Source organism: Girardinichthys multiradiatus, chromosome 8 (genome assembly GCF_021462225.1).
Source record: "Girardinichthys multiradiatus isolate DD_20200921_A chromosome 8, DD_fGirMul_XY1, whole genome shotgun sequence".
NCBI classification, from domain to species: domain Eukaryota; kingdom Metazoa; phylum Chordata; class Actinopteri; order Cyprinodontiformes; family Goodeidae; genus Girardinichthys; species Girardinichthys multiradiatus.
The window spans coordinates 26644785-26671333 of record NC_061801.1 but is presented as its reverse complement, the minus strand read 5'-3'; the positions used below and the strand labels follow the sequence as shown (position 1 = coordinate 26671333).

At 38.7% G+C, this 26549-nt stretch overlaps 1 protein-coding gene across 2 annotated transcripts in view; it reads right to left on the bottom strand.

Moving 5' to 3' along the window:
• Nucleotides 1-2771: 2771 nt before the first annotated feature.
• Nucleotides 2772-26549, bottom strand: part of fgf10a (fibroblast growth factor 10a) — a 29404-nt gene continuing 5626 nt past the window's right edge. For both annotated transcript variants that reach the window (XM_047373040.1, XM_047373041.1), the window contains 2 exons: nt 8354-8457; nt 2772-3528 (listed from right to left, as the gene is read on the bottom strand). In XM_047373040.1, coding sequence (XP_047228996.1) covers nt 3325-3528; nt 8354-8457 — 308 coding nt within the window. In that variant the 3' untranslated portion in view covers nt 2772-3324. The remainder of the gene's footprint in view (nt 3529-8353; nt 8458-26549) is intronic.

The following is a 26549-nucleotide window of genomic DNA, read 5'->3' as shown; positions in this document are numbered from 1 at the left end:
CATATACTTGGAAATGAACTCATGCTAGGGTGCACACAGAAACCGAAGGCAAAGTGGCTGAAAACGATGTATGCAGTAGACAAATTGCACCCACTGCAGCCTAGTGGGCAGAGAGGGAGAGGGAGACTCTGTTTTTGTGTGTCTGTGTGATAACCTCGCTCCATGTTTGATCCAGTTAAAAAGCTGGAATTTGTCTGAACTTTGCAGACAGTGTAAAAAGTGTGAGAAAAGGAAAAACCAAGCTGAATCTGCAGAGGGCAACAACGCGAGAGTGGGGATCTAAGAAGAAGCAGAGAGAAGTGAAAGAAAACATGACATCATAGTTAATTAGAATCAGGTGATAAACAAAGCAGTAATATTTATGTTGTACCATATGCCCTGCTCCATGTGTCTTTCTGTCTCGGGGGGCACAGCAACAGGTTTCAGACACGTAAGGTCAAGGAGGAGGTTTTTCCCAGCTGCTGAGACCACACTGATGTACACACGATGCTACCCAGTTGCCCAAGTGTGTCTCCGTCTTTGTGTGAATGTGTCGGCCATTTCTAAAGCTTGGTTTGTCTTTGTTGTTATCACATAAAAGACTGTGTTTATCTGCCAAAAAGCCATGTTTGCCATGTGTACTTGTAAGACAAAGGTCTGAGAGATGAGAAATGGAAATCCCTGAAGTAATCAGCCAGGTTGTCTGCTGGGCTTCTTTCAAACTCTAATCTTTTACAGATTCCCAACTCACGCCTTGCTACTAAGAGTTCTTCACCTGCTTAGTGTGATCACTCTGAAAGATAAAGAGAATGCTCTTTAAGTTTGGCATTACATGTCATGTTTCATCTAGAAAAATCAAACTATACATTAACACATGTTTATTGTGTTTATGAGAAAATAAGCATTTTTTTCCTGAATTTATTTAGTTTATCCAGTTCAAAGAAAACCAGTATAACAAGATCAAAGCAGAATATTTAGACACCTAAAATTACTTAGCTCTATTAGAGAATTCTACCAGATTTAGAAATTCTTCACTTAGCAGCAACATAAAGGACACACTGATTTAAAGATGATTCAGAGGGAAAATTCAGAAATAAGGTTCTGTTAAAAGATTTACTTTCAGATAACTCTTACTGTCTTTATTTTGTGTAAATCTAGACCAGTTGGTCCCGGAACCTGAAGCTAGCACCTTTCACGAGCCAAGACCAAAGCGGACTTCTACCTTTTCACAACAACTCTAACCTCAAAAACATTGTGAACCTTTAAACTGTTACCATTATTTACACATAAACTAATGATAAACTGATGATAACACCACAGTGCAACACCAAAAATCTTCCTGTGTGAAACACATACTGAGGACAGGACATAAAATTTTAATATCAGTATAGAATAACTGGCCGACATTGAAGTAATAAGCACAATTATTAAAGCAGTCAAAATGGGACCTTTTTTTGATTTTTACAGTTAGTTACTCTGACAGGAAAGGCTTCACATGTTCCATTTTAAGTATGTGTTTTACACAGGAAGATTAGGAGAGAATAGACTGAACTTATATAGTTCTTTTAAATAAATATATAAATAAACTTGACTTGACTTGACTTAACTTGACTTTTGCACTATTACACACTGAATTTGTTCACACACTCGCACACCATTACACAGACTGGTAAGTTGGGGTTCTTGCCCAAGGACTTTGTGTTGGGGGAGACTGGAATTTAACACACAACTTTCCAATTGCCAGATATATACCCAAACTGTAGCTGACTGAGGTAGGATGTGAGACACAGCCTCTTTTTACGATCTTCCTTTTAAGAAATCATCAACTTCTTGGTAAATTACAGCTCATATGGCCAACTCTTCTGGATTTAAACTAAATGAAGGTTGCCTGTGTCTAGTAACATAATATTTGCTTATTACTGGCAACAAAAACTTCCTTGAAAAAACCCTGAACTATGCCTTTAGTTACTTTCTTAAGGATTTTCCCACAGCTTCAAAAAAGTAAAAACCTTATGATTTACTAAAAACATTTATTTTAACAGTTGGCATAACCCTATTTCCTTTTCAGAATGTTATATACCGGTAATTAGAATAAAATGATGATATAGCTGTTGTAGTTGTATTTAATGGACGGTTCTGGGTCTTTTTGCCCCTTAGTTTAGGTATACACAGCAATTGCTAACTTACTTTGTACCCATGTTCTTAAACAGTGTGTATTCGATTATTTCTGTTGGTAATTAAATATTTAGATGAACTATGAAATCATAAAAAAGCTTAAATCTGATTTATGATTTAATTTAGTTGTATATTTTTTTAAGATTAATATTTGACCCTATTTTTATTGACTGCGGATCTGGTCTCCGTTTGGGTGAAACCTCTTATGAAATATATGAATGGTTATGTCCCTTAAACAAACCAAAATATTGCTAAAGCATTATCAGTAATAAATGCCTTTGCAGAAAGTTGGGAATCAAACATTAAAAACTGGAAAAGTACGGAAAGTTAAAGTGGTGAAACACTAGCACACTTACTCACATTTTTTGTGCATTTTTTCTTTATCTAAAGAACTCCTTGCAATAAAACAGCATACGATTCTCATAATTTTAAACCAAAACGTTGCCTCGGTCCATATGTGTTTGTATCCCCAGTACGTTTGCACAAAAAATGTGTAAAGTTTATTGAATAATCATCTTTCATCCATTGTTTGTCCAATCCATCGTTTAAATTGTGTTTTTCTTTGTTGTTTTTTTTTGTTTTTCCAAAATGAAATCCAAACATTTAACTCATACAGGTTAAAGACAAATATATTCTTTTTATTTATACAGGTTTAAATGATTAGTAGTTTTAAAAAGAGAAGCATAAATGGAAGAAAAAAAGACAAGAATATGTCTTCTATTCTTTGTTTCTGTTAAATATAACATAAAATAAATAAATCTGGAGAAAGAGACATGATATAGTTAGATTTGTGTTGTTACTGTCATGAACAGGCTATTCTCTCTTTACTGTTTTTGTTCAGGTTTCTGAAGATACCGTTATCTCTTTTTCCATGCACTCCACAAATCTATAAATGTGAATAATTCAATCACATTTTGGCACAAATCTTTGCTTCTTTTGTGTTCACTGTGCCAGTGTACTTTATAACTTAAATCGAAAAATAATATATACATTGTATATTGATATATATTCTTTTTAAAAATAGTATTGTCCTTATCCAAACAAGCAGTCTACTCAGTATATTTCGTTTTGTTTCCTTCTCAGTGCATTTTACAGACCAGGTTCAGATCTGTCCCATGTAGCCATCACTGTAACTCCAATAAACATCCTTCAGCTTGCTGATACATCCCATCATCGTGGCGGCACCACCATGGGCAAGAAGTGAGTTGATGTGTTTTTCCTCCGTGTTCTTTTTCCCTTCATTGGCTTTCCTTTGGCATTCAGTCCTACAAACATGCACTTGTTTTTTTTGGTCCTCCACTCGGCAGAAGCGTAGGTGTTGTACTGGTTCTCCTCAATCCGTTCAACTAGACGACAATCAGGACCGAACTCCTTCTGTTGATGGGAAACATGTTAAAATGAAACAACGGCGATTATCAAAAGTTATGAATAACATTTAATGTCTGTCCTGTAGTTTCTATTCTGGAAAGAGCAGCATCTCCAAGTGCTGCCAGTTGCTCCAAATAGCCTTTTGCTTGACACAAAACCAGATGAGTGAGGGATGTGTTCAATCAGAATGATGTGTGGTTGTACACAGACATATCTGAGGCATTTTACTGGCAGAAGATTAATCCAGTTTTACAAGATGATTGTTTGAGCCACATTCCATGGAAAAAAGCCCAATATTACATAATTATGGCTTCTCTTTGTTGTCTAGTAACAAACCAAAATGCTTTAGTTCCCTTGAACAACAGTGCAGTGAAAAATGGTTTGTGCTTTTATAGATTTCTCATGTCTTTGCTTTTTGTCACACTTAAATGTTTCATATATTATTCAAATTTCAATGTCCAAGATAACTAGTAAATTCAAACATTTTTTTTCAAATTATGACTGCATTCATTAAGGGAAAGTTCCACTAGCCACCTAGAATTCTATAAATTTGAAAAGGGTTACAAAGCCTTGTCTGATGCTTTTGGAACTCCAGTGAACCACAGTGAGAGCCTTTATCCACAAATGGAGAAAACAATGATACAGTGATAAACCTTCCCAGAAGTGTACGTCCTTCCAAAATTAATGCAAGATCTAAGAAATGATTAGAGAGACTAAGCAAAAAGGGCCTCCTTGGGAGAGATCTAAGGTAAACACCACGGTTGACCCAAAACAACATAAAGGCCTATCTTACATTTGCCATTACATATGGCATTCAACTAACTGAGAAAGATCATACCAATAGACAAACACGGTGGTGGAAGTCTGATTGTATAGGGCTCCTTTGCTGCTTCAGGACCTGGAGGACTTGCTGTAATTGATGGAACCATAATTCTGCTCTCTACCATATAGTCCTAAAGGAGAATGTCCCACTATCAGTTCATGACATTAATCTCAAGTGCAATTGAATTATCTAGCAGGACAATGACCCAAAGCACACCAGTAAGTCCATCTCTAAATGGTTTAAAAAACAAACTGCAGGTTTTGGAATGCCCTAGTCAAAGTATAGACTTCAATCTGATCGAGATGCTGTAGCTTGACATTGAACTCCCTCGGGAGGTGTTCCAGGCACGTCCCACTGGGAGGAGGCCCAGGAGATGGCCCAGGACACGTTGGAGGGACTATGTCTCTCGGGTGGACTGGGAGCGTCTTGGGCTCCCCCCAGAGGAGCCTGGAGAGAGGGAAGTCTGGGTGTCTCTACTGAGTCTGCTACCCGGTCCCAGATGAAGCAGAAGACGACGAGTATGAGTACGAGTACCAGTGGCAGTATGAGTATGAGTACGAATATTTTATTCAGTGGAACAATTGTAGTTATCGAAAATGACATTTTTCAACAATGTTTGACCTGATGACGAAGAAGCACAAATTACATTCCATGCACTGTTTATTCAAATATTTACACAGAAAGACTGTGTGTTGTGCACTCCCTCCAACCTCCACTTCCTGTGTCAATAATTATCTATTTCTGTATAGAAGAATTGACCAATGCAAACAAGATGGCGGTTTAAAGATTTATAAATCAGCATTTATAATAACCAGTAAGATGTTTTTAAGACTGTAGTAGTCTGCTTAGTTCTTAGATGCTCTCAGACTGTCCACTAGCTTCAACCAACTACTCTGCATTTATACCGAATGAAGACACCAAGAGACTTGTCTAAAGGTAAGATATTGACTGCTTCTAACCTTTTAATAAAACCTCACTTCACAAATCTTAAATTATCTCTTTGAAGTCATAGTTTTATTTTGACAACCAGATTCCAGTCGTAACTTTTTTTGAAATGTCTTTCTCTTAATCTCTCACTCTCACTGAATCAGTTTCATAAATAGTGTTAATTGTTTATGTATAACTGTGGGACACTGCTTTCCCTTTTAAAGACTGAAACTCATATGTTGCAAAGGCTTTTCATTATTTTTCTTTTTTTCTTTTGGCTCTGTACAGCATCGTAAAGACATCTTCCTCCTTCACTTCTTCTGACAACACAAATCAGCAAACTGTAAGCCATTGCTTAAGGACTATTCCCATGTAAAATTAAGGCCAGCAGTAAAACCTCGACATGGGATCTATGATTTTGGATGAAGCTCAGCATAGAGGATCTAGTAAAGCATGACATTTGGAAAGTTAATGCATGCTGCAGGTAAAGAGCAATGTGACACGATGTCTGATCCTTAAAGTTACCGCAATAACTTGTGCATAAGGAGAGAAAAGATCTGAGGGAGCGTTGTTTGTCAGTTTACTGGAAGCTGCTGTTGTGTTCAAGGCTAACGTCACTTAAGTAGGCAGTTAACTACATGCAGTTGATACTCACAAGGAAAAATGTTCCTGCCCCCACCCCCACACACTCACACATATGTACGCTCTTGCTCATGGTCTCTCTCTGAGTCTGGCCACAGCTGTTCAAATTGGTTCCAGAAGTAAAACTGAATGTTCTCAAAGCAAAAGGAGAATATTTAACAGACCCAGTGCAGCTTTTCAACTGTGTGTGTGTGTGTGTGTGTGTGTGTGTGTGTGTGTGTGTGTGTGTGTGTGTGTGTGTGTGTGCACGTCTGCCTTTCAATTAAATGAAATTACGGTAACAGCTCCATTTTACTTTTAAGATACTGGGAAGATCAGATCTAAAGAGTAAAAAAAATCTTCCCCTTTTATACAGAAAAAGCTTTTAAAATTAAATTAATATGTTGCTCAGTGATTGCTGATAAATTCATGATCAAACTACACAATTATGACCGTTTTTGACATTTTATCTGGAGATGTAATGAAAACAATGATTTCAATTGATTACCACTGAATAAAGAAGTCACTGTTCAAAGCCATCAAGTGTAATCGAACGCCGGCCCTTCACCAGCCAACCGCCAATGCTGGCTTGTGTTTCATCAAGCAGAAGACGTCATGGGAATTCAGTTTCAGGTCATGCAACAAAATCTTTTTTCTTTTTTTTTCCTTTCTCCTACACCGTATGTCATTTCATCTGTGTTGCAGCTCTAGAAAGACATGCTGAAAACGGGTCTTTCAAAGTAAAAGAAGGAGAGAATGAGACAGAGAAAAGAGCAAAAAGAGGGAGAAAACAGGTGAAACAAGGGCTTCTCTCCCCAAGGGACTGAAGCAGGTAAAAAACTGTAGGATTGTGTTTCCTTCTTCTGAATGGAGAGCAGAGACAGGAGAGCTGATGCCGACAAACTGTGGTTCCTTTCTCTGGAACAGTCAGTGCCGAAGCCTTGTCCGTTGTTTTATAGAGTGTTCCAGTAAGCAATTTAATATATTGCAAAGTTTTGATTGGACTTTATTATTTATAAATTGAAATATAATGCCTCATGTAATTCAATACCATGTAGGTACAACACAGAATAAGGCGTGCTCAGAGTAGTAAATTACTTTGAAACTTAGTTTTGATCACCACAGATTTTCCATTGTTGTTCTCCTTAACCTCAGTTCAGCTTTTTCAATTCTCTGCTCCTTCACCGTCTTGAGCATCATCTAGGTCTAAATGGTTCTATTCTCAATTGGTTGTCTTCTTATCTTACTGGTAGAATGTTTTCTGTGTCTATTGGTAGCTATGAATCTGATAAAGTTAATGTTGCCCAAGGTGTTCCACAAGGATCCATTCTTGGTCTTCTTTTGTTTAATTCATATATGATTCTCCTTTGCTCTTATTAGACACCATGACATCACATATCAATCTGACCAGATGGCACACAGCCGTATATATCTGTTTATAACATTGACCATGTAAATAATCTTCTTGAATGCCTCACTGATGTCAAATGCTGGTTGTCTAGGAATTTTGTAATATTGAATGAGGACAAAACTGTAAACCTTCTTGTAGGTGATTATAGCCTAAAAAAACGTGTTGTTTTTGTTGTTAAACCATGTGAGCATGTTAAAAACCTGGTATGAATTTGGATTATGATCCTTTCAGAAACACTTCTATATTTTGCTGTGTGCATGTTAACACCATAGAATCTTATCCAGCGTCAGATCCCTTCTGACACAACCTGATTTAGAAAACCTGAATTAAGCCTTTTCTTCTATTAGATTAAGTTACCGTAACATACCCTTTGCTGGAAGATCAAACAAACTTCAACTGCTAGAAAACACACCAGCTAGGTTTCTGAGCACATGAATTCTCTAAAACAGAGAACTGATTTCATAATACTGCTGATTGTTTTCAAAGCTCCAAATGGCTTGTCCCCTTTCTATGTTGATGGTCTGAGATGCTCATTGAATATATGCCTGACAGGCCTTTAAAGTCATCAAGTAAAGTCAAGTTTCATACCCATACTGAAGACCATTCACAGCTTTAGTTTAGCAATTGGTCCTGTAAGTGATTAAGGTGCTGCCCTCTGGACCTCTCTCCCACAAGACCCAAGACTAGTTTCTAGTGTCTAGCTTTAAAAGAAAACTCAAAACATACCTATTTTCTCCAGCTTTTAGTTAGGCTCATGTATTTTGTCTGGGAAATTTAACAAATTTTATTATCTTTGTTATTTATCTCTTTTTACTTCTTAAATTTCCTTGAATTTATATATAGTCTTATGTTCGAGTGGTGTTTTAAATCTATCTGTACTTGCTTTTCATTCGTTCGATTTGTTGTTTTTCATAGGTTTAATTGGTTGTTTTTCTTTTCTGTTTTCACATTACCGTCTTAGTACGTTGAGTATATGATTGTCATATGAGATGTGCTCTATAGATTAAATGAACTTGACTTAACATGAGAATAATACAGCCAGTACTCACCGCTCCGTACAGAACTCCGTTCTTCCTGATTGCCAGGTAGTGGTTGCTGCTGAGGCCCCTGATTGCCACCACTCCCACATCCACGGATTTGATCTCCAAAATACCTGGTGGAGAAGACACAAAGAGACAAACATGTCAAACCTAAAAGTAAAGTGACTGATATGGAATTGCTGTATTTAGAAACTATATTTTGTATCTTGTTGATACAATATATCATATGGCAAAGTTTTTTTTTAAAGTACCAACTCAAAAAAAGTATGATTTTTTAGCATCACGGTTATGACAGACAAAATGACAATAGTACAAGCATACCATTTTTAACTGTAAAGTGCTGCAAAAAAGTATTTGCCCAATTTGCACAATGCACAATGTGTAAAAGGTAATTGCTTCCTATACCTAATAAGTGAATGGGTCGTGCCTGGTGGTCACAACTGCCATCAAGCGTTGAGCCTTTTGCATTGCTGTGGAGGATTTTTGGTCCACCCTTAATTGCAGAATGCTACACTGAAGGGTGTTCAAGCAGGAACAGCGTTTGTATAACGTCATACCACAACATGTCAATTGGTTTTAAGTACAGACTTTGACTAGGCCAATCAAAAATCTTAATTTTGTTTTTAACCATTCAATGGTTGACTTGCTTGGATCAATGTCCTGCTGAATAACCTAGGTGTGCCTGGGTTTATGGTCATGGGTTGAAGACTGGACATTCTCCTTTTCCAGCAAGAGTGCGGAATTTTGGGATCCATCAGGTCATCCTGGTCCTGAAGCAGCAAAGCATTCTGGGAACATCGCACAACAAATGCCATATTGGGCTGTCAGAATGGTGTTAATTTTCTAAAATGATGCTACCAATAAGTTCCAGTTTTGTCTTGAAAGTCCACAATATATGTTTATTAAAGGTCTTAAAAAATGAAACTCTTCCATGAATGCCATTTTGCCCAATTCTTTGTTATTGATGAATCAACAAGATGACACCATGCTGAACCAGGTGTTTCCTCTGGGAATCCAAACCAACAAGTCTGATTCTTCAGAACAACAATAACTTCACATGTTTCAACAAAAAAAATTGAAAACCATCCAGATTCAGCTTTCCAGACTCCCAGTTACGTAGAGTGATGTTGAAAGCTTCATTGAAAAAATGAAGACCTCTACTTGGGCTTTGGACCCCTTCCATACTACCCTCATCAAATCAAACTTATCTGCAATAAGTCCTTTCATCACACAAATAATCAACAAATCACTACACTCTTGCGAGGTCCTATCCTCACTTAAAACCATCATCATCAAACACTTTCTGAAAAAGGCCAACCTCAGAACTGGGGCGATTTTCTACCATCTCCCACCTCCTGTTTTTGTCCAAAGGGTTGGAAAAAGCTGCAGTTGCTCAGCTACAGGATCTCCTCGATCTTCACTTGCAGTTTGAGAAGTTTCAATCTGGTTTTTGGCATGCTCATGGTACAGAGACAGCAATGATGAGGGTCACCAGTGACCGCCGCATTGCAGCTAACTCTGGCCTCCCTTCCCTGCTCATTCTCCTTAACCTAACAGCAGTTGACAGTGTTGACCACCACATCCTCCACAATTGTCTTCACACCGTTCTTATTCCTACCTTTCAGACAGAACTGAATGTGTCAGCCTTGGCAATGCCAAGTCCTGTTTAGCCCCTGTGGTGTCCCACAAGGGTCCATCCTCGAGCCCCTTCTTTTCATTTTATACACGCTTCCTCTGGGTCATGTCGTTAATTGGCATAGGATCTCCTTTAATTGCTACAGTAATGACACTCAACTCTATTTAAGGACAGTTCCAACCCTTCCTTCTTCTTCAGAATCCTTATCAGTATCATTACCGTCAGTATCATTATGTTCATCCACATCAATCAAGCAATAAAATTTTATTTAGAAAGCTCCCTTTATACTAAAAGTAGCTCAAAGTGCTACACAGAATTAAAAACAACAAATCTCCAAAACTCCGTTATTTTCTCAACCTCACCGATGCTGAAAAACTGGTCCATTCCCTCGTCTCCTCCAGGCTCAGTTTATGTAATGCCATGTTTATAGAGATTCCTACAAAAATATTCAGAAGCTGCAATATATCCAAAGCTGTGCTGCAAGAATCCTCATGAATGTTCACAGAGTAGACCGCGTCACTACAATTCTCCATTAACTTCACTGGCTCCCCATTACCTACAAAATCCATTATGAAATTACCCTCACCACCCACCGCTGTATTCATGGCAATGCTCCAGACTGCCTAAAGGACCTCCTCACACCCTTTCAACCATCCCTTCCCTCTGTTCACATAATGGCAACCTCCTCCATCCACCTCACACTTCATTATGGACAATGAGTGACCAGGCCTTCTGCCCTTGCCTTTGGAACCCCCTCCCCAACCATCTGAGAACTTCACAGACACTTGCTGCCATTAAAGATTTCCCTTTTTAAACAAGCATTTCCCATCTATATATTTTTTTTATTTTATTATATTTTTATTTTGAAATATTTTTATCATTTGTATTCTGGAGCACTTTGACATATTTTTTAATATGACAAGTGATTAAAAAAATTATGTATTATTAATATAACATTAACTTTGACTAAGGTAAGTAAGGCTTGGCATGCTTTAGATGTTGTTCGTGGTTCTTTTGTAACCTCCTGGATGAGTCATCCATGTGCTGTTGGAGTAATTTTGGTAGATCAGCCATTTGCTCACCCCTAATGGCTGCCAGTGTGGTTCTCTGAAGTCCCAAGGCCTTAAACATGGCTTGGAATCTCTTGCCAGACTAATACATGTCAGGCCTGTCGTGAATCAATTCTTGATGTAAAAGGGGACAGTTACTATTTCTTTTAAGGCCAGTTTGGTTCATAAATAAGATCGTTATTTAAAAACAGTTTTTTTAATATTTACCCAGGTTATCTTTATAGCATATGAATATTTGTTTAACAGCCACCATGGTCTTTGATCTTTCTCTGTCCCCCAACAACTAATTAAATGTTTTTTAATGTAACCTAATGAGATAGTTTGTATTTTTTTTTAACTCTGGTTGTGTGAAGAGGGTAAACGCTGGTAGCTTGTTGTAATCAATAGTTCTCCAACCACCACCAATTTGGATAAAATGAATGAAGTCTGTAACTTTCTCTAACTGCTGATCACCTCTCCACAAACACAGGAAAAGAAACCAAACAATCTATTTAAATCATGTTCGCTTTGTGCAGATCCAAGTCTCCACTGGTGCTGATAGCCACTAGCACTTGTTCGTTCTTTCTCGCCAGCTAGTTTCCAGAGCAGTTCTTTAAATATAAAAATCCAAAGCATGTGGTTGTTTTTAAGAATTCTTCAAAAAATTCATTCCAATTAGTATTATTTAATAATGAATATTATCAAAGTTTGTCCCTCACATAGATATCGTTGACTCCCTTTTTGTTCAGTTACATTGAGACCTCAGATGTGCCTCTGGCCCTCTCCTTACTTGCTTATTCACTCATGATTTGTATGCCCTGCAAACAAACTGTGGGCCAGGAAAAAGTTTTTTTTTATTTCACATTTTTGCAATGTTTGTTTTTCTGACCATGGGAGCATAGGCAAGCCAGCAGGCATGGACAGGACTGAGAGAAGCTTTCTTACTGCCTGACTGGCAGGAGGTCAAGGCGGCCATATCGGCTTTCAAGGTGTACCAATTACTGGTTTACATTGTGGTCAGTGGTCGATCTTCTGCTGCTAGATCAAGCCAAAAAACTATCAGAGGTTTGAGAGGATTAGCAAACGGGACAAGAAGAAAATTGAGACTGGTTGCAGAATTAGGTGCTAACCAACCCAGATTGCGTCTTCAGAGTCTCTCTAAACCTCACATGTGTATACTGGCAATAGAGCAAAGAGATAGGTATCAATTGCACATGCTGTCCAATTTCGTCCTAATTAGGTAGAGGTTGAACAAGTACCTGTGAAAGCCATTTTTTGTACCATATATCTCCTTCCTGCCCTCATCCCTCTTCTGAAATCTTCTTTTATGGTGCTTAAATATATGAAGAAACCTTGTTGAAATCTACAAACAGAAATTTGAGAGCATTGCTCCACAGCCACAACTTTTTGTCAGCAAAACAAAATTCTGTTGTTTTGATATATACGTCCTTTTTGGATCGTACTCTGATTACACTTTACATTTATTTTTCCAGAAAATGGAAATGCTTGTGTATGTTTAGGTCATTATTCAATAGTTTTGGGCATATTTTCTGAATTGTTTGATGCTACATAATGTGAAAACACAATTTCCTTAATTTCTTCAAAAATAAAGGAATCATTAAGTAACTCGACACCACGATTTACCATAGCTCTCAGTACATAATGCTGCCACACTAAAGTCCATTACTCAGCCAGACATGCACAGCAACACAACACTGATCTATCAGATTCAAAATGTTCCATCTCACTGCTCCACAGCTGACATTTCTGAGCTGTGATCCATACAAAATAAGATCTGTCTGTGCTCGCGCAAAGCTGCTCCACCTGTTCAAACCCTTTTCCCTCCTCCTGTTTGATGTGGTTTGTCAGAAACCAAAAGCACAGGGCTCATTTATAGCCCCTTTACCAGAAACCAGAAGCATGTGAGTTAAATCTCCAGGCTGCAACAAAAAGCTTGGATTGCAGCTATTCAGTTTATGGAAAGGACTCAGACAGAAACAGATGGACCCATTAGGTTTCCCTGACAAATGCACTGTCATGTACACAAGCTTTAAATACTTAAGCTAATTATGTTATGTAATTTAGGGAATTTCATGGTTTTACTTTCTTTATCCTCTGTGTGCGCTCTGATGATGACACAGACACCTTTATTTGGTTTTTGTGCCGAAGACAGTTAAAAAAATCATGTTGCAGCACTAAAAGCACTAAAAGTGGATGGTTTACTTAACTTACAAGTTTTGGACCTATCCAGCTTTCAGTGTTGTTTTTAAACAAACTACCAAGGGCAAACACCTGTGTGTAACATGGCAAAAGTTTCATAACAGCAAGCTGAACTATGTTTTGCCTGTCAAACTCCAACCATTACTCTGACAGAGCTCTAAATTTGAATAAATAAAACCTGCTCTTCAAACAATGACTCGTTTGTGAATTTACCACTTTATAAAGTCTATGACTATGGTTAATGAGATTTAAAGTCAAATCTTAAATCTGCTGTGACTCAATCAAATCTACTTGCTTGCTGAGTTCACAGCTGCTTGTGTGGAATTAACCCACAGTGGTTGATGTCATGTTCAGCACGGTGGTGCAGTTGTTAGAACCGTTGCCTTGCAGCAAGAGGAGCCTCACATGTTCTCTCCATGCAAGTGTTTGTACTAGATGTTCCTTTATTGAAAAAAATTGCATGTTAGATTATTTTGTAAATTGTCCTTAGATATGAATATGTGCATGCATGGTTGTTTGTCCTGTGGTCCACTCTGTTGCCCTGTGATGGACTGGCCACCAGTCCAGTGTTTTTTTTTTTTTTCATTTTCCAGGGTCATGAGTTGCAGAGGTCTGTTAGGGTTTAAGCATTGTGAGAGATGGGAATCGCCTTCAGCTCCTCATTCATCAGTTGTTGGGTCCATACCATATCTAACCTAGCTTTTGTGTCTTTGCCGACTGTGAGGAAACTTGCACAACTGGGGACAATTTAGACTCAAAAAGGCCTAAACTAAACTTTAATCAGGCCAGGCAACCATGCAAACCCCTTTCCTTTAACTTCATCATTCATGTGGCTGTGATATTTTGTGGCCTTGTGCAGTGGAAAACAGCCGAATATTATTTAGTGGTGGAAATCACTGGACCAAGGATTACAGAACTGCACTGATTACCAAGAATCCTGGAGTTGGAGGTGAAAAGCTTTACCATGAGTCGCATCTCCAACAATGCTGAAAGCTTAAACCACAATAAATAAATTGAACAAACAGACTTGAAAACAAGAATAATCCTGGGCTTTACAATGCTAAACTGATGCGGATGACAAGCCTTACATCTGGAGAGACAGAAATAATTCCAATGAGCACAGTTAGATTTCGTTTGTGTGTTGCCCTGCGATGGACTGGCGACCTGTCCAGGGTGTACCCCGCCTCTCGCCCATAGACTGCTGGAGATAGGCACCAGCTCCCCCGCGACCCACTATGGAATAAGCGGTAGAAAATGACTGACTGACTGACTGACAGTTAGATTTCTATTTTAGGCACTGGATTGTTTGTGGAACCATGGTTTAAAAGTACTATGGTTTTAAAACCGCTAAAATGTATGTAATTGTAATCGGATGCCAGAAGCTATGATGGAGTGACCAGAGATTTTTCTGGTTGCATACAGCATAGAGTAATTCAGTGTTGCTCTTCCTCTGCCTGCTGCTGCACACTGCCTCTTAGCTGGCAGACAAAAGGCAACATACTTTACTATTGTTCGCAGCAAAGACAAATTTGAAAATATTTTCAGTCGCAAAACATGGAGTGAAAACTAAAGGAACAGTATTTTAAATCTAGAGTTTTCAAACTTCAAGCAGTGTTTCTGTTGAGCAGCGGACTGCAAGCCTAATGCAACCAGATAGCTCGACTAATGAACCAACTAATATCAGCCTATCGTACTACTGTCACACTATAAAGAGCGAAAGAGGACAAAATGTATTTTATGCATTAAGTACTTGAAAACTAAATTTAGTAGGGGGTCAGATTTTTCTATATTTTTGCTGCAGTTTATGAATCAACAAATGGTCAGTCAATATATGGTATAAATAACATTATTATAAATGTGATATTTGGCAAGATAAATAATGTTTAATTTTTGCAGCAGTTGGGTAAATAAATCATATACTCAAATCAAAGAGAAATTATTTCCATTGTCCTCTGGCTGAAGAAAAATATTAAAATCTATAGCTTCAGGACTAATCCAGGCACAACGTCAAAGAAAGCTTCATAGCACAGGAAATCTGTTTTTTGTTAAAGTATTACTCTCTGGGCTGCTAAGATGTTTATACAACACTTCAAATGATCCACATTCATTTGACATACATGGTTATTTCTTAGATCCATGTACGGCTCATAGAATATATTAATGCAGTCATTGCTTCAACAATCACATGGAAACCAACATGGAAACCGCTTAATATTGAGATAAATTAAGAGCTCACACATAGACACCAAAGAACCCTCACATACATAAACCTGCAGCTGACCCCTGGATGGCCCCATTTGGAAACACGGTCACTGAGACTCCAACTGAACCTAAAGGTTAGGGGAGGTTGTGAAAATGTTTCCACTGTTTATTCAGGGGCTTTTTTAAAGATTATGGAGTGGTTGTTCACTGTGTGACCTTGACATGGAGATCAGCTGCGAGTGGATCTAATGCCCGAAGAAATCTTGCTGTGTATTTTGAAATATTGTCGCTTGACAAGCAATCGTTCTTTTTTTCCCTGCCGCTGCAGGGACATGTTTAGTCACTTGTTAAAATAATTAAATAAACAGAAGAAAGAATAAAATTTTGTGGAGAATAAAAGGAAAGAATAAAGGAATTTATTTTTTTTTTTGTTTGAGGGTAAAGGATCACACCGATATGTTTAAAACAGATATAAAAAATATCCTCTTCTACATGTCAGGCAAGTACAAACAGAATATACAAAGGATAAAAATCACAGAGAAACACAACCAAGAAAATAGTCTCCGTAGCTGCCACACAATTCGTGGCCACCCAAGCTTTTAACAGGGTTATAGAAGTTAAGTTGAATGTTTCCAGCTCTTTATGAAGTCAAAGAGAAAGAGCAAACATCCCCCGGCAGCAAAGATTACTCGGTAAAGACGCTGGCTTGTAGTGGAAGCCATTGTATATTATGCGCTTTAAGGAACACAGAGGTATTGGTTTAGACTGATGTGGTTGACATCAGTGTCATCCTGTGCTCAACAGCCACATCAAAGTCTGCTTTGCTTAGCGGGTTTGACTGAGCTGAGAAAACAAAGGCCCCTGGCTGATTGTCAATATGGCCAACATATTGCTATACTGTAAACAAAAACTTCAGAGGTCCTACATTTGTTTTCTGGCATAGTCATAAAAGGGGTTTCAACCTAATTTTGTCAGTAATAAAGATCTGAATGAAGAGAAAGTGCTGCTTCACTCATTGTAATTATGTAGCCCAATTTTATGTCAATTTTGCTGTTTGCCCTTCTTCTGATATCACCAGGTTAAGGTAAACATGCTCTTGGTACTAAAACACAACTGAACTGTGATATAGCTAAAATCCAACGTTACAAATCAGTTAAGTGAAAATTACTCATTTAAAACGCTAGAAATCCTGCAGGTAGATAACGTGACATATTATACTCTTCTTTCAGACTTGCGTAGCTTGAGCCAACTTTACAGAGCACGGCAAGTTATGTCACACACGTTTAAGAGCAACCGAGAGGAAACCAGAAGAAATTCTTTGTGATGTTAAAAATTATATGATTGAGGGTAGAGAAAATCCCCAACCACCTGAGAAACTGTGATTCCTCTCTCTCGCACAGTTGACTTTGTAACAAGAGCGCCAAATCCGTTGACTTCTCTCCAAACAGAATTACAGGACTGACACGACAGGAGTTATGTTTTCAGAAAAAGCACTGCGACAGTCGTCTTCTTTTCACACATTTTTCATTTACAGTTCAGCTGCCAGCGTGTTGTTATCCAACTGTTGTTTTGACAAGTTCTTCCATGGATTGCTGTGTAATGCAAGAGAGGATTGGAAAAAAAAAATCCTGCAGGTTTCAGTTGTTGCGCACAAGCTTACAGCTGTTGCCAACCAGTTTTTAGTTTTGCTTTCAGCTGAAATCTTATTCCGTTTGCACACTTACTTTGTGCATAGCTCCTATTTTTTTTGCATTGATGTTTACTTAGTATAAACACACTCTCTCACACACACACACACACACACACACACACACTTGTTTTGCTATATGTAGTGAGAACCATCTGTTGACTCCCATTGACGTCCATTGATTTTCAGTCATTTTCAACCCTTTCTATGCCCTAACCCTGACAATAACCCTAAACCTAACCATTACCAGTGCATGCCTAACTCCAACCTTAACCTAAACTCAATTCACACCTTAGTCCTAAACCTAACTGTTAGCAAAATAGGTCGTGAGGACCAGCAAAATGTCCTCACTTTGGTACAAACGGTCCTCAATTTGATGGTGAAATTGGGAAAATGGTTCTCACTGTGATGCCAAGACAGGAACACACACACACACACACACACATGTCTTTCAATCTTTACAAGGGCTCTGCATGGACTTCCATTCATTTTGTATTCATTTCTATGGCCTAACCCTAAACCTAAACTAACCTAAACTCAATTCACACCTTAGTCCTAAACTCACCCTAACCCAAAACCAACATTTTTTCCAGTCTTTGGGCCCCATAAGGAGCAGTGGGTCCTTACAACCTATATGTTGGAAAACATATAGTCCTAACACTGCAACAAATGCTAGAACACCCAAACACACACACACACAAACAGGGTAATTTGCTGAAATTCCTAACTACTCAGCTCAAAGAGCCAGACCTTCCAGATGCTTCTCTGGACTCAGCTCTACCTTTGATGATTCCATTAAAAACTTTACTTTCAAGTTTGTGTGTGTGTGTGTGTGTGTGTGTGTGTGTGTGTGTGTGTGTGTGTGTGTAATGGTGAGGCACGGAGGGAAGCAGGAACACAAGGTGTGTATCTGGTGGTGGGGTGCTTTTTTTCTAATGCACATGTAAGTATGGCTGTGGCCCTGCATGCTATGTGTCACACAAGCAAGTCTTAGCCTCAGACTGCTCTACTGGCCATACATTCAGCCTATTCAGAACACTCACACCAAAATGACACTTCAGGATTGGCCTTCAGGTTTAATACAAATCCAGATTATTTGCTTCTGGAGGTTAAAGCTAACGGCTTGTTTGAGAGGATCCAAGACCAGAGCGGACTTCTAATGTTGTAGAGCTACTGCATGTTCAAAAATATCATAGCGTTTTATGTGAGCATTATTTATATATTTTGAAACAATTGTCATGTTTGCATTGGGAGATTATTTACAGATAAACTGATGATTACTTACACAGGAAATGGAGGTAGGTGGCAAACCGATGATCTTCCTGTGTGAAAACAAGTGCTGACAACTTATGATGTATAGTATTTCCAGTCAGAGCATCTACCTAACAGAAAAGTAAGACACCGTAAAAATCTATAAAATAGTGTCCACTTTCTTAATTATTTCTGCCTTTTTACCAGTTAAATGACAGGAATTGCTTCACATCTTCCTACCTAGATTTATTGTGGAAATAATCGTCAGTGTCGGTGTAAATGACACTCAATGCAAAGACAACGTTGGTTTAGAGTTTTATGAATGAATTTTGCTGTATGAATGAATCTGAATTAGGTACAGATAATTAATTTCAATACATTACATTTAATGTTATAAATGAAAGTATATAGTACTCAGAGAAATTAGGCATAATTGGACCGCCCGCTGGATGGTGGGAGAATGATTTCAACACGATCCTTGGTACGTTTGGGATATAAATCAACAAGTGTTAGCTGTATACATGCACCAACTTGGGTGAGTCAGGGTTTAGCGACACTTTGCTAGCATAGTCTGAAAGGGGTTAAAGATGGTAGAAATTCTGAAGTCTTCGCTCTGTTGGACTAGCCATTAGCTTCAGCTTCTGGGACAAGCTAATCTGGATTTTTTCTGCAGGTAACATATTAACTCCTTATAAACATTTCCAAACCAACACTAACCAATGGGGGCCCATATAGTTCCCATCACCTTATTTTTCATTTTATAAAACCAAAGCAAACAAGTTTAATATTACATAACTTGCTAAACTAAGCAAAATTTCAAAATTAGAGGTGAAAAACTCCTTAATATTTCTTCTCATAAAATTGAAATTTAGCTTTGTGTTTTATTAGTTTTCCGTTGGATAGGCTGACTCTTAATAAAAACATCTGGGCAATGCCAAAACTGCTTAAGACACCACAGAAAATGAGGCTTTCCATTCGTAAAATAGTTATTTTCTGTGTATTTACTCTTTAGTTGGATTGGTCTTTGAATTAAAGTGGCTCTGCCTTCAAATTTTCCAAGACGAAGCAACACCAGACCACGAAGATGAGTGAGTCGCTGACAGGACAAATACTGCAATTTGCAAATATCTTTCCCATTACTGTTTACTCCAAAGGGAACATAGTAACAATTTGACATTTAGACAGCCTTAAGCAGCTCTTCAGACATGTTTATGAGGACAATTCTGAAATTCAGACTAACATGGACTCTGTCAGTGTACTTGAGACTTCTCCTTTTTTCTTTTCCATGTTTTCCAATCTCAGATGATGTATGTTTTCTTAAACTACAAAACTCAGTGCATAAAAATGAGTTTCTGCTGTAAACAATAGGCTTCAGAGTTTGAGGGGATTGTTATTGAATGTAAATTTTAGTTGTCATCATTTCCAAGAGTCAAAAAACTTCCAAAGTAGAGGAAGATCTTAAAGAAACATGATTTGCTGCTGAAAGATTTTATGGACTCTACAGGGTGGATTTTTGCTGGTGTTAGGTTGTGGCAGGACTGCATAGATAAATCTGGCTCCTATTTCGGTCTTGTCGTAGCTGACAGAATAATCGACAACCAAGTGAAATAATGGGGGAAATGTCAAGCGGGCGATGACAGGAAATATGTAAACAGTAACGGAAAAATGAGACAGATCTTGTCGTTGTCCTTTTGTCTTCTGGCTAAGAAAAAGCTCTGGTTTCAAGAGTAGAAAAAACTGTAATAATGAAGAAATATTCAGAATCCATTCTCTGCTTCCCTGGCCCAGCTTCATGTTTTGCACGCTGCTGCATACAGAGGGGAGACTTTTGGGGATTAAAACCGTGGTGAGCAATTAGCCATCCATTGACCTTGGAAAAATACATTTTCAGATACAAACAAAGTGACCTAAAAAAAATCCTAAATCTGCTGAAAACTGAGCCAGTAGAACTTGGATAGCAACTTTTGGCTATGATCAATGATAATTTAAAAAAGCTGTATAATAATTAACTTCATTTTTTCCAAATACTCCTTAGTTACAGTAAAGCCGATTCATTTTTCATCTAATAAAACTTGTCAAATACTCAGATTGTAACCGTTCTGACCTTTCCTGCAAGCCTGACCAACTGAAGGACTGAACAACTGATGAATAAACTAATTTGAATTATCAGGATTTAGTTAAATGTTTTGGTATTTAATGTTACAGTGATAAAAAAGTTCCTCATATAATGTACGATCAGAATCGAGGAGGTAAATTGCCAAACAACTGGATAACCAACCTATCACTGATTGGTTGACTGGTTGATGGGGGTGAGTATGATTGTTTTTATTTCACCATTTGGAGCTGCCAGAGTCACTACAGACATTTAGACGGGAAAGGTGTCAGAATTGCCACTGTTTAACCTTAATGGTGCAAAAATTGCATCTGTTGCATCTTGCGTCCGTCATATACACATTGATTTTCATAATACAGAAAGCCAAAATACATTTTATTTTCTTAGACTGAGATTGTTATAGTAGGAATCGGCAGGTGCCTGCCACCCAGCTCACACTACTAATTATGAGCTTTTCTGCAGCAATTTGGGCATTGCTTCTAGATGTAGTGGTGAAGAAAGAGCTGAACAAAAGAAGCAAAGGTTAGGATGTATTGGTTCCTTTATAGTCTGACCTTCCACTATGGTCATGAGTAGCTGTGATCACTACCAAAAGATCAAGATCCTGGATAGAAGTAGTTGAAGTGAGCTTTCAAGGGTGTCTGTTACACTTATACATAGATTGAGGAGTTCCTTCGTCTTGACAAACTGCTGTTACTCCATATCAAAAGGAGACAGCCAGGGAGATTCGGACATCTAATTGGAATTGACTGATTGATTAGGCACCTCTGTTTAGAGATTTCCTGGATATCTTCCACTGAGAGGAAACCCCAGACCAGAGTTAGAACTCACTGGAGGGACTATATACAACCCCAATCCCAATGAAATTGGGACGTTGTGTAAAACATAAATAAAAACAGAATACAATGATTTGAAAGTTCAGGGGTGCTCAAAAAATGCCTGTTTGGAGCATTAAAACAGGTGAACGGGTTAATTGGAAACAGGTGTCATGATTGGTATAAAAGGAGCATCCCCGAAAGGCTTAGTAGCTCACAAGCAAGGGTGGGGCAAGGTTTATCATTTTGTGAACTGCGTGAGCAAATAGTCAAAAAATTTTTTTTCTTAACATACAATTGCAAAGGATTTAGGGATTTCATCATCTACAGTCCAAAATATCACCAAAAGATTCAGAGAATCGGGCGCGGCACGGGTGGTGTAGGGGTTTAGCGCGTGACCATATACAGAGGCTACATTCCTCAATGTGACCGTCCTGGGATCGAGTCTCGAACCAGGTGACCTTTGCCAAATGTCCCTCTCTCTACACCTCCTTCTGGTCTGCCTACTGTTGAAAAATGAAAAATAAAGGCCTCTAGTGCTGGAAAAAGATTCAGAGAATCTGGAGAAATCGCTGCATGTAAGCAGCAAGGCCAAAAACCAACATTGAATGCCCGTGACCTTTGATGCCTCTGGAGGCACTGCTTTAAATACCTATATTTATATATTAATTTGTGTAACAGATATTACCAAGTGGGCTCAGAAATACTTCAGAAAACCATTGTCAGTAAACACAGTTTGTCGCTACATTGACAAGTGCGAGTTAAAACTCTACCATGCAAAGCTAAAGCCATATGTCAACAACACCCAGAAACACTGCTGGCTTCTCCGGGCCCAAGCTCATCTGAGATGGACTGACGCAAAGTGGAAAAGTGTGCTGTGGTCTAACGAGATCTCCAGGCCAAAGAGGACAAAGACTATCTGGATTGTTATCAGCGCCAAAGGCCAGCATCTGTGATGATATAGGGGTGTTAGATAGAACATTAAATATATTGTCTTTGTATTGTGTTAAATTCCATTTAGGTTAACCAGGATTTGCAAATCATTGTATTCTGTTTATATTAACGTTTTGCACAATGTCCCACCTTCATTTGAATTGGGGTGTGAGTGATTTTATGTGTATGCATGAGGGTGGGAGTGGGTGATTGTGACTGTGTGTGCCTGTTTTTTTTTGCGACAGGTTGGGTCTTGGATTGCTCCTTCTCCTGGATCAGCTTCCTCCCCGCCACACCGCCTGCCGGTGGTTGGAGTCTCTGCCCGCTGGTGTACTTGTGGTTCTCGGTGTCCACGGCCGGGTGCTTTGGTGTGGGCTGGCTCACTCCCGGTGGCTGCTTGCCGGGGCCTGGTCCCCTGGGCTCTGTTGGGCCTCTGCTTGGGGGTGGTGTTTCCCGGGGTCTTGGGCCTCTGGTTCCGTGGACGCCTGCCGGCGGGGCCTGTGGGCTCATCGCTGCGGCTCCCTGGGGCTTCTGCAATGTCGCTGCTGGGTGGTTCCCCTGGGACTCTCCACTGCTCTTCTCTGGGGGGGTTGCGGTAGTCCCGGCGGTGGTTCTCCTGGGGTTCCTGTGCTTTGGGGGGCCTTTAGATGTCTGTGGCTCGGATCTCCTCAGTGTCCGTCCAGGGACCATGGGGCAGGCCTGTGGGTCCTCACACTCGCTATTGCATATTTTTGTGGAGAAACCTTGTATACAAAAGTGCGTCCACACCCATACTCACAGGTGTTAAGCTTCAGGTGTTGACAGATACACAGATGTTCTATTTTGGGTTGCACCTCTCACTAAGTACATTTTACATTCAGAATTGCTATGTACTATTTTGTTAAAAAAAAACAACAAAAAAAACAGCTGCAGGTGTATAAGCAAGCAGGGTGTAATCCACTCTTTCTTCCTTTTCTCCCCTTTTTCCCCATCTCTCTGTTTTTTGAGCTTCTTTTTTCCTTTTCATTTTAGTCTCCGTGTCCGTAACAATTGAAATATTCCCAAAAAAGTTTAGAATAAAGTTTCTTTTATAAATATGAAGCAGAGCTTTAAAGCATTAGCTGTGATGCTCTGCTTGTGAAAGTAAATCTGTTGGGCAATTTCTTGGCACTCAGACAACAATTCTGAGCGACACTCTGCCGGACCGGACACGGTAAAAAAAAAAAAAAGAATTGGGGTTATATATCCCATGGGCCTTGGAATGCCCTCAGATAAGTGGTAGACAATGAATGTATCAGACAACAAAGCCAAATTTTTACCGATTTGCTAGTCAGTGTATTAATATCCATAATATTTGGCTAAACCTTGATGCAGTGAGTTGTTTCTCATTATGAGGTAAACATTTCAACCCTACAGGGTGTTTCCTATCACCTTTTTAATTATCTAGATGGGAATTCTTCATTGGGATGATTTTCAGGATGCTTGAATGAGCCATTCTGTGCTCTGAAAATGACCTTAGATGGGCAGTAATGAGGTTAAAGGGCACTCACACCTCTTGACCTCTGGGTGATCACACTCACTCCTGTGTTTGTGATGGAATGAGACCCCTGAACAGGGCAGATGAAGGAGGGCAGTTACAGGGATGGGTATGGCTTGCAAAGAAGCTACGGGATGCAACCAAAATTTGAATCAGGGAAAGTTTTTGTAAGAAAAGTCATATTCATTCACATTGTTTTAGAAGTGGATGCTGTAACAAATATGAGACCAAACAGTACTATTCAAACTATTAAAGAAGTAAAACATTATGAGCTCAAACTGACAAAGACCAATGAACTCTGCATATCTTTGTCTTAATCCATTCCAGAGCGTTTGTTGCAAAACAGCTTATAATGAAACTTATTGAATAGTCTTCAAATGATTTGGAACATGGCTCTTATATAATACAATCAGTGTTATGAAGAATTTTAGCAGGACATTAACAGTGTTTGCTCAACAAACAAAAGGAATCGTGTTGGATAAATAACTTGATTTGAACCAGATTCCTGCTGCATTTCACATACTGAACAAACATTAAAGGGAAGATATGTGAAGCCACAAATATTTAAACTGGTGTTTTAATAGTTTTTACACATACAGAAAGTTTTTTTCTTTTAAAGATGTCACAAAGGTGATGTAATGACCAAATCAGAATGATAATGTTTGGTAATTTGAATATGTTTTCTCTAATTTTGTTTCCGACCAGATTCTCCCATAAAAGACATATGTAAATGTTAACACGACTGGGTGCAGTATAGGTTTTCATGTTTGAGGAGTGAACATAACTGATTTTAAATGAGGCTACAGCAGCTATAAGAGCACTCACTTTAATGTTTAATAAACAACTTGTTGCAGGGATGCTTGTGTGGAACTTTTATTTACAGCCAGTGCAGAGAAGAGTCCATGAAGATGTCAAAGTAATCTTAAATGAAAAGCAACGCTGACACTAACCTCAGTGCATCCAGTACCACCTCATAACTCTCTTTTATGGGCCACACTGTTACCTTTTCCCATGAGAACCCTAACCCTCGGAGCAGAAAGGCAGCACCAAGGCCGAGGCTGCAAAATAAGAGACTTTCAGAAACAGAGGAAGGGAAGACTGGGAATAATCTCAAGGATGTGTAAAAACATCTAGAATGGGGAGGTCTAGTTCCAGATTTTGTTCTGCCTTAAACCTGCTTAGGTACTAAAGGTTTACAGCACTAAGAGCAAAAATAAAGACACATTTGAGTTTTAAGGACCTATAAATCCAAACATATGTTTAGATGTTTACATGTAATTCCAGCGAATAATGTTGCCACAAAACCAGGACAGAAAATTGCAAAACTACAGTGCCTGGCAAAAGTATTCACACCCCTTAATCTTTTCCACAATTTGTCATGTTGCAACCAGAAATTCATTTTTTTGGATTTTGTGTAGTAGACCAGCACCAAGTGGAAGGCAACGTTACACTGTTGAGCCCCCTTTACTCTGGATAAAACTTTGTCCAAATGACTTCCATCAGAAGTCACCTAATTAAAAATGGACTCTATGTTTAATTTAATCTCTGTAAAAATCCAGCTGTTGTTTGAAGGCCTCAGAAGTTTGTTAGAGAACATTAGTGAACACATAGCATCATGAAGACCAAGGAACACAACAGACAGGTCAGGGAGTTATGTTATAAAAAATGTTTCAAGCTCTGAACATCTCACAGAGCATCGTTCAATCTATAACCCATAAGTGAGTATGGCACAACTGCAAAGCTAACAAAATATGCCAGTTAGTATGGGCACATTTTACAGGATATCCTGTGCCCTTTGAACAGACCAGTCAAAGTCCGATCCATCTATCCATCTATATTTCTATACCTGCTTTTTCCATGCAGGGTTGTTGGGGAGCTGGCGCCTATCTTTGGCGGTCTGCAGGAGAGGTGGAGTACAGCCTGGACAGGTTGCCAAAGTCCAGATGTAAATCCAAAGTTTGAATCCGAGGCAAGCGGTCGATCTTTACAGACACTATTCAATCAGACAGAGCCAAAGCTATTTTGTAAGGAACAACAGACAAAAATGTAATCTCTACACATGCAAATATAGCAGAAACATACTCCAAAAGAGTTGGGCTGTAATTGCAATGAAAAGTATTGAGACAGGTGGACTGAATAAAAATGCGTGCCACACTTCTCAGATGTTTTATTGTAAAGAACTTTGAAAAACCATTTGTCATATTTCTTGCACTGTGTATTATGTCCTACTTTGTATTGGTTTATCACCAATAATCTAAATAAAACACAGAGAGATTTGTGGTTGTTAAGTGACAAAATATGGAAAGGTTTGTGTTGTGTGATCACTTTTACAAGGTATTGTACTTTGGAATTTACCTTTCTCCTCACTATGGTGCACTAATTGACATTTCATTTTTGTTTGCTCTTATATTGACCCTCACCAAGATTTTTGGGAGAATAGAAAAAAATATTTCCATTTGCAGCAATAGTATCTAAAATATTGTGGAGTTGCATGTAATTTAATTCCAATTTAGTCTTTCACACATGGGAATGTTTAACTGTCATCTTAAAGCCACAAAAACACCAAAAAATACAGGTTAAATAAGTTAAAACGCAAAATGGAATACACCTAGGAATCCACAATATGGTGTGTTAATCAGTGAAGGAAATATTTACTGTCCGAGTGACTGTAGCGAAGTCAAAATGTGGTCAAACTTCAAACACCCATAAACTGCTTTATTGCCTTATTTGTTTGTCTGTGAATGAAATGTGGCAGCTTTGTAGACAACAGAGGAAGGAGAACA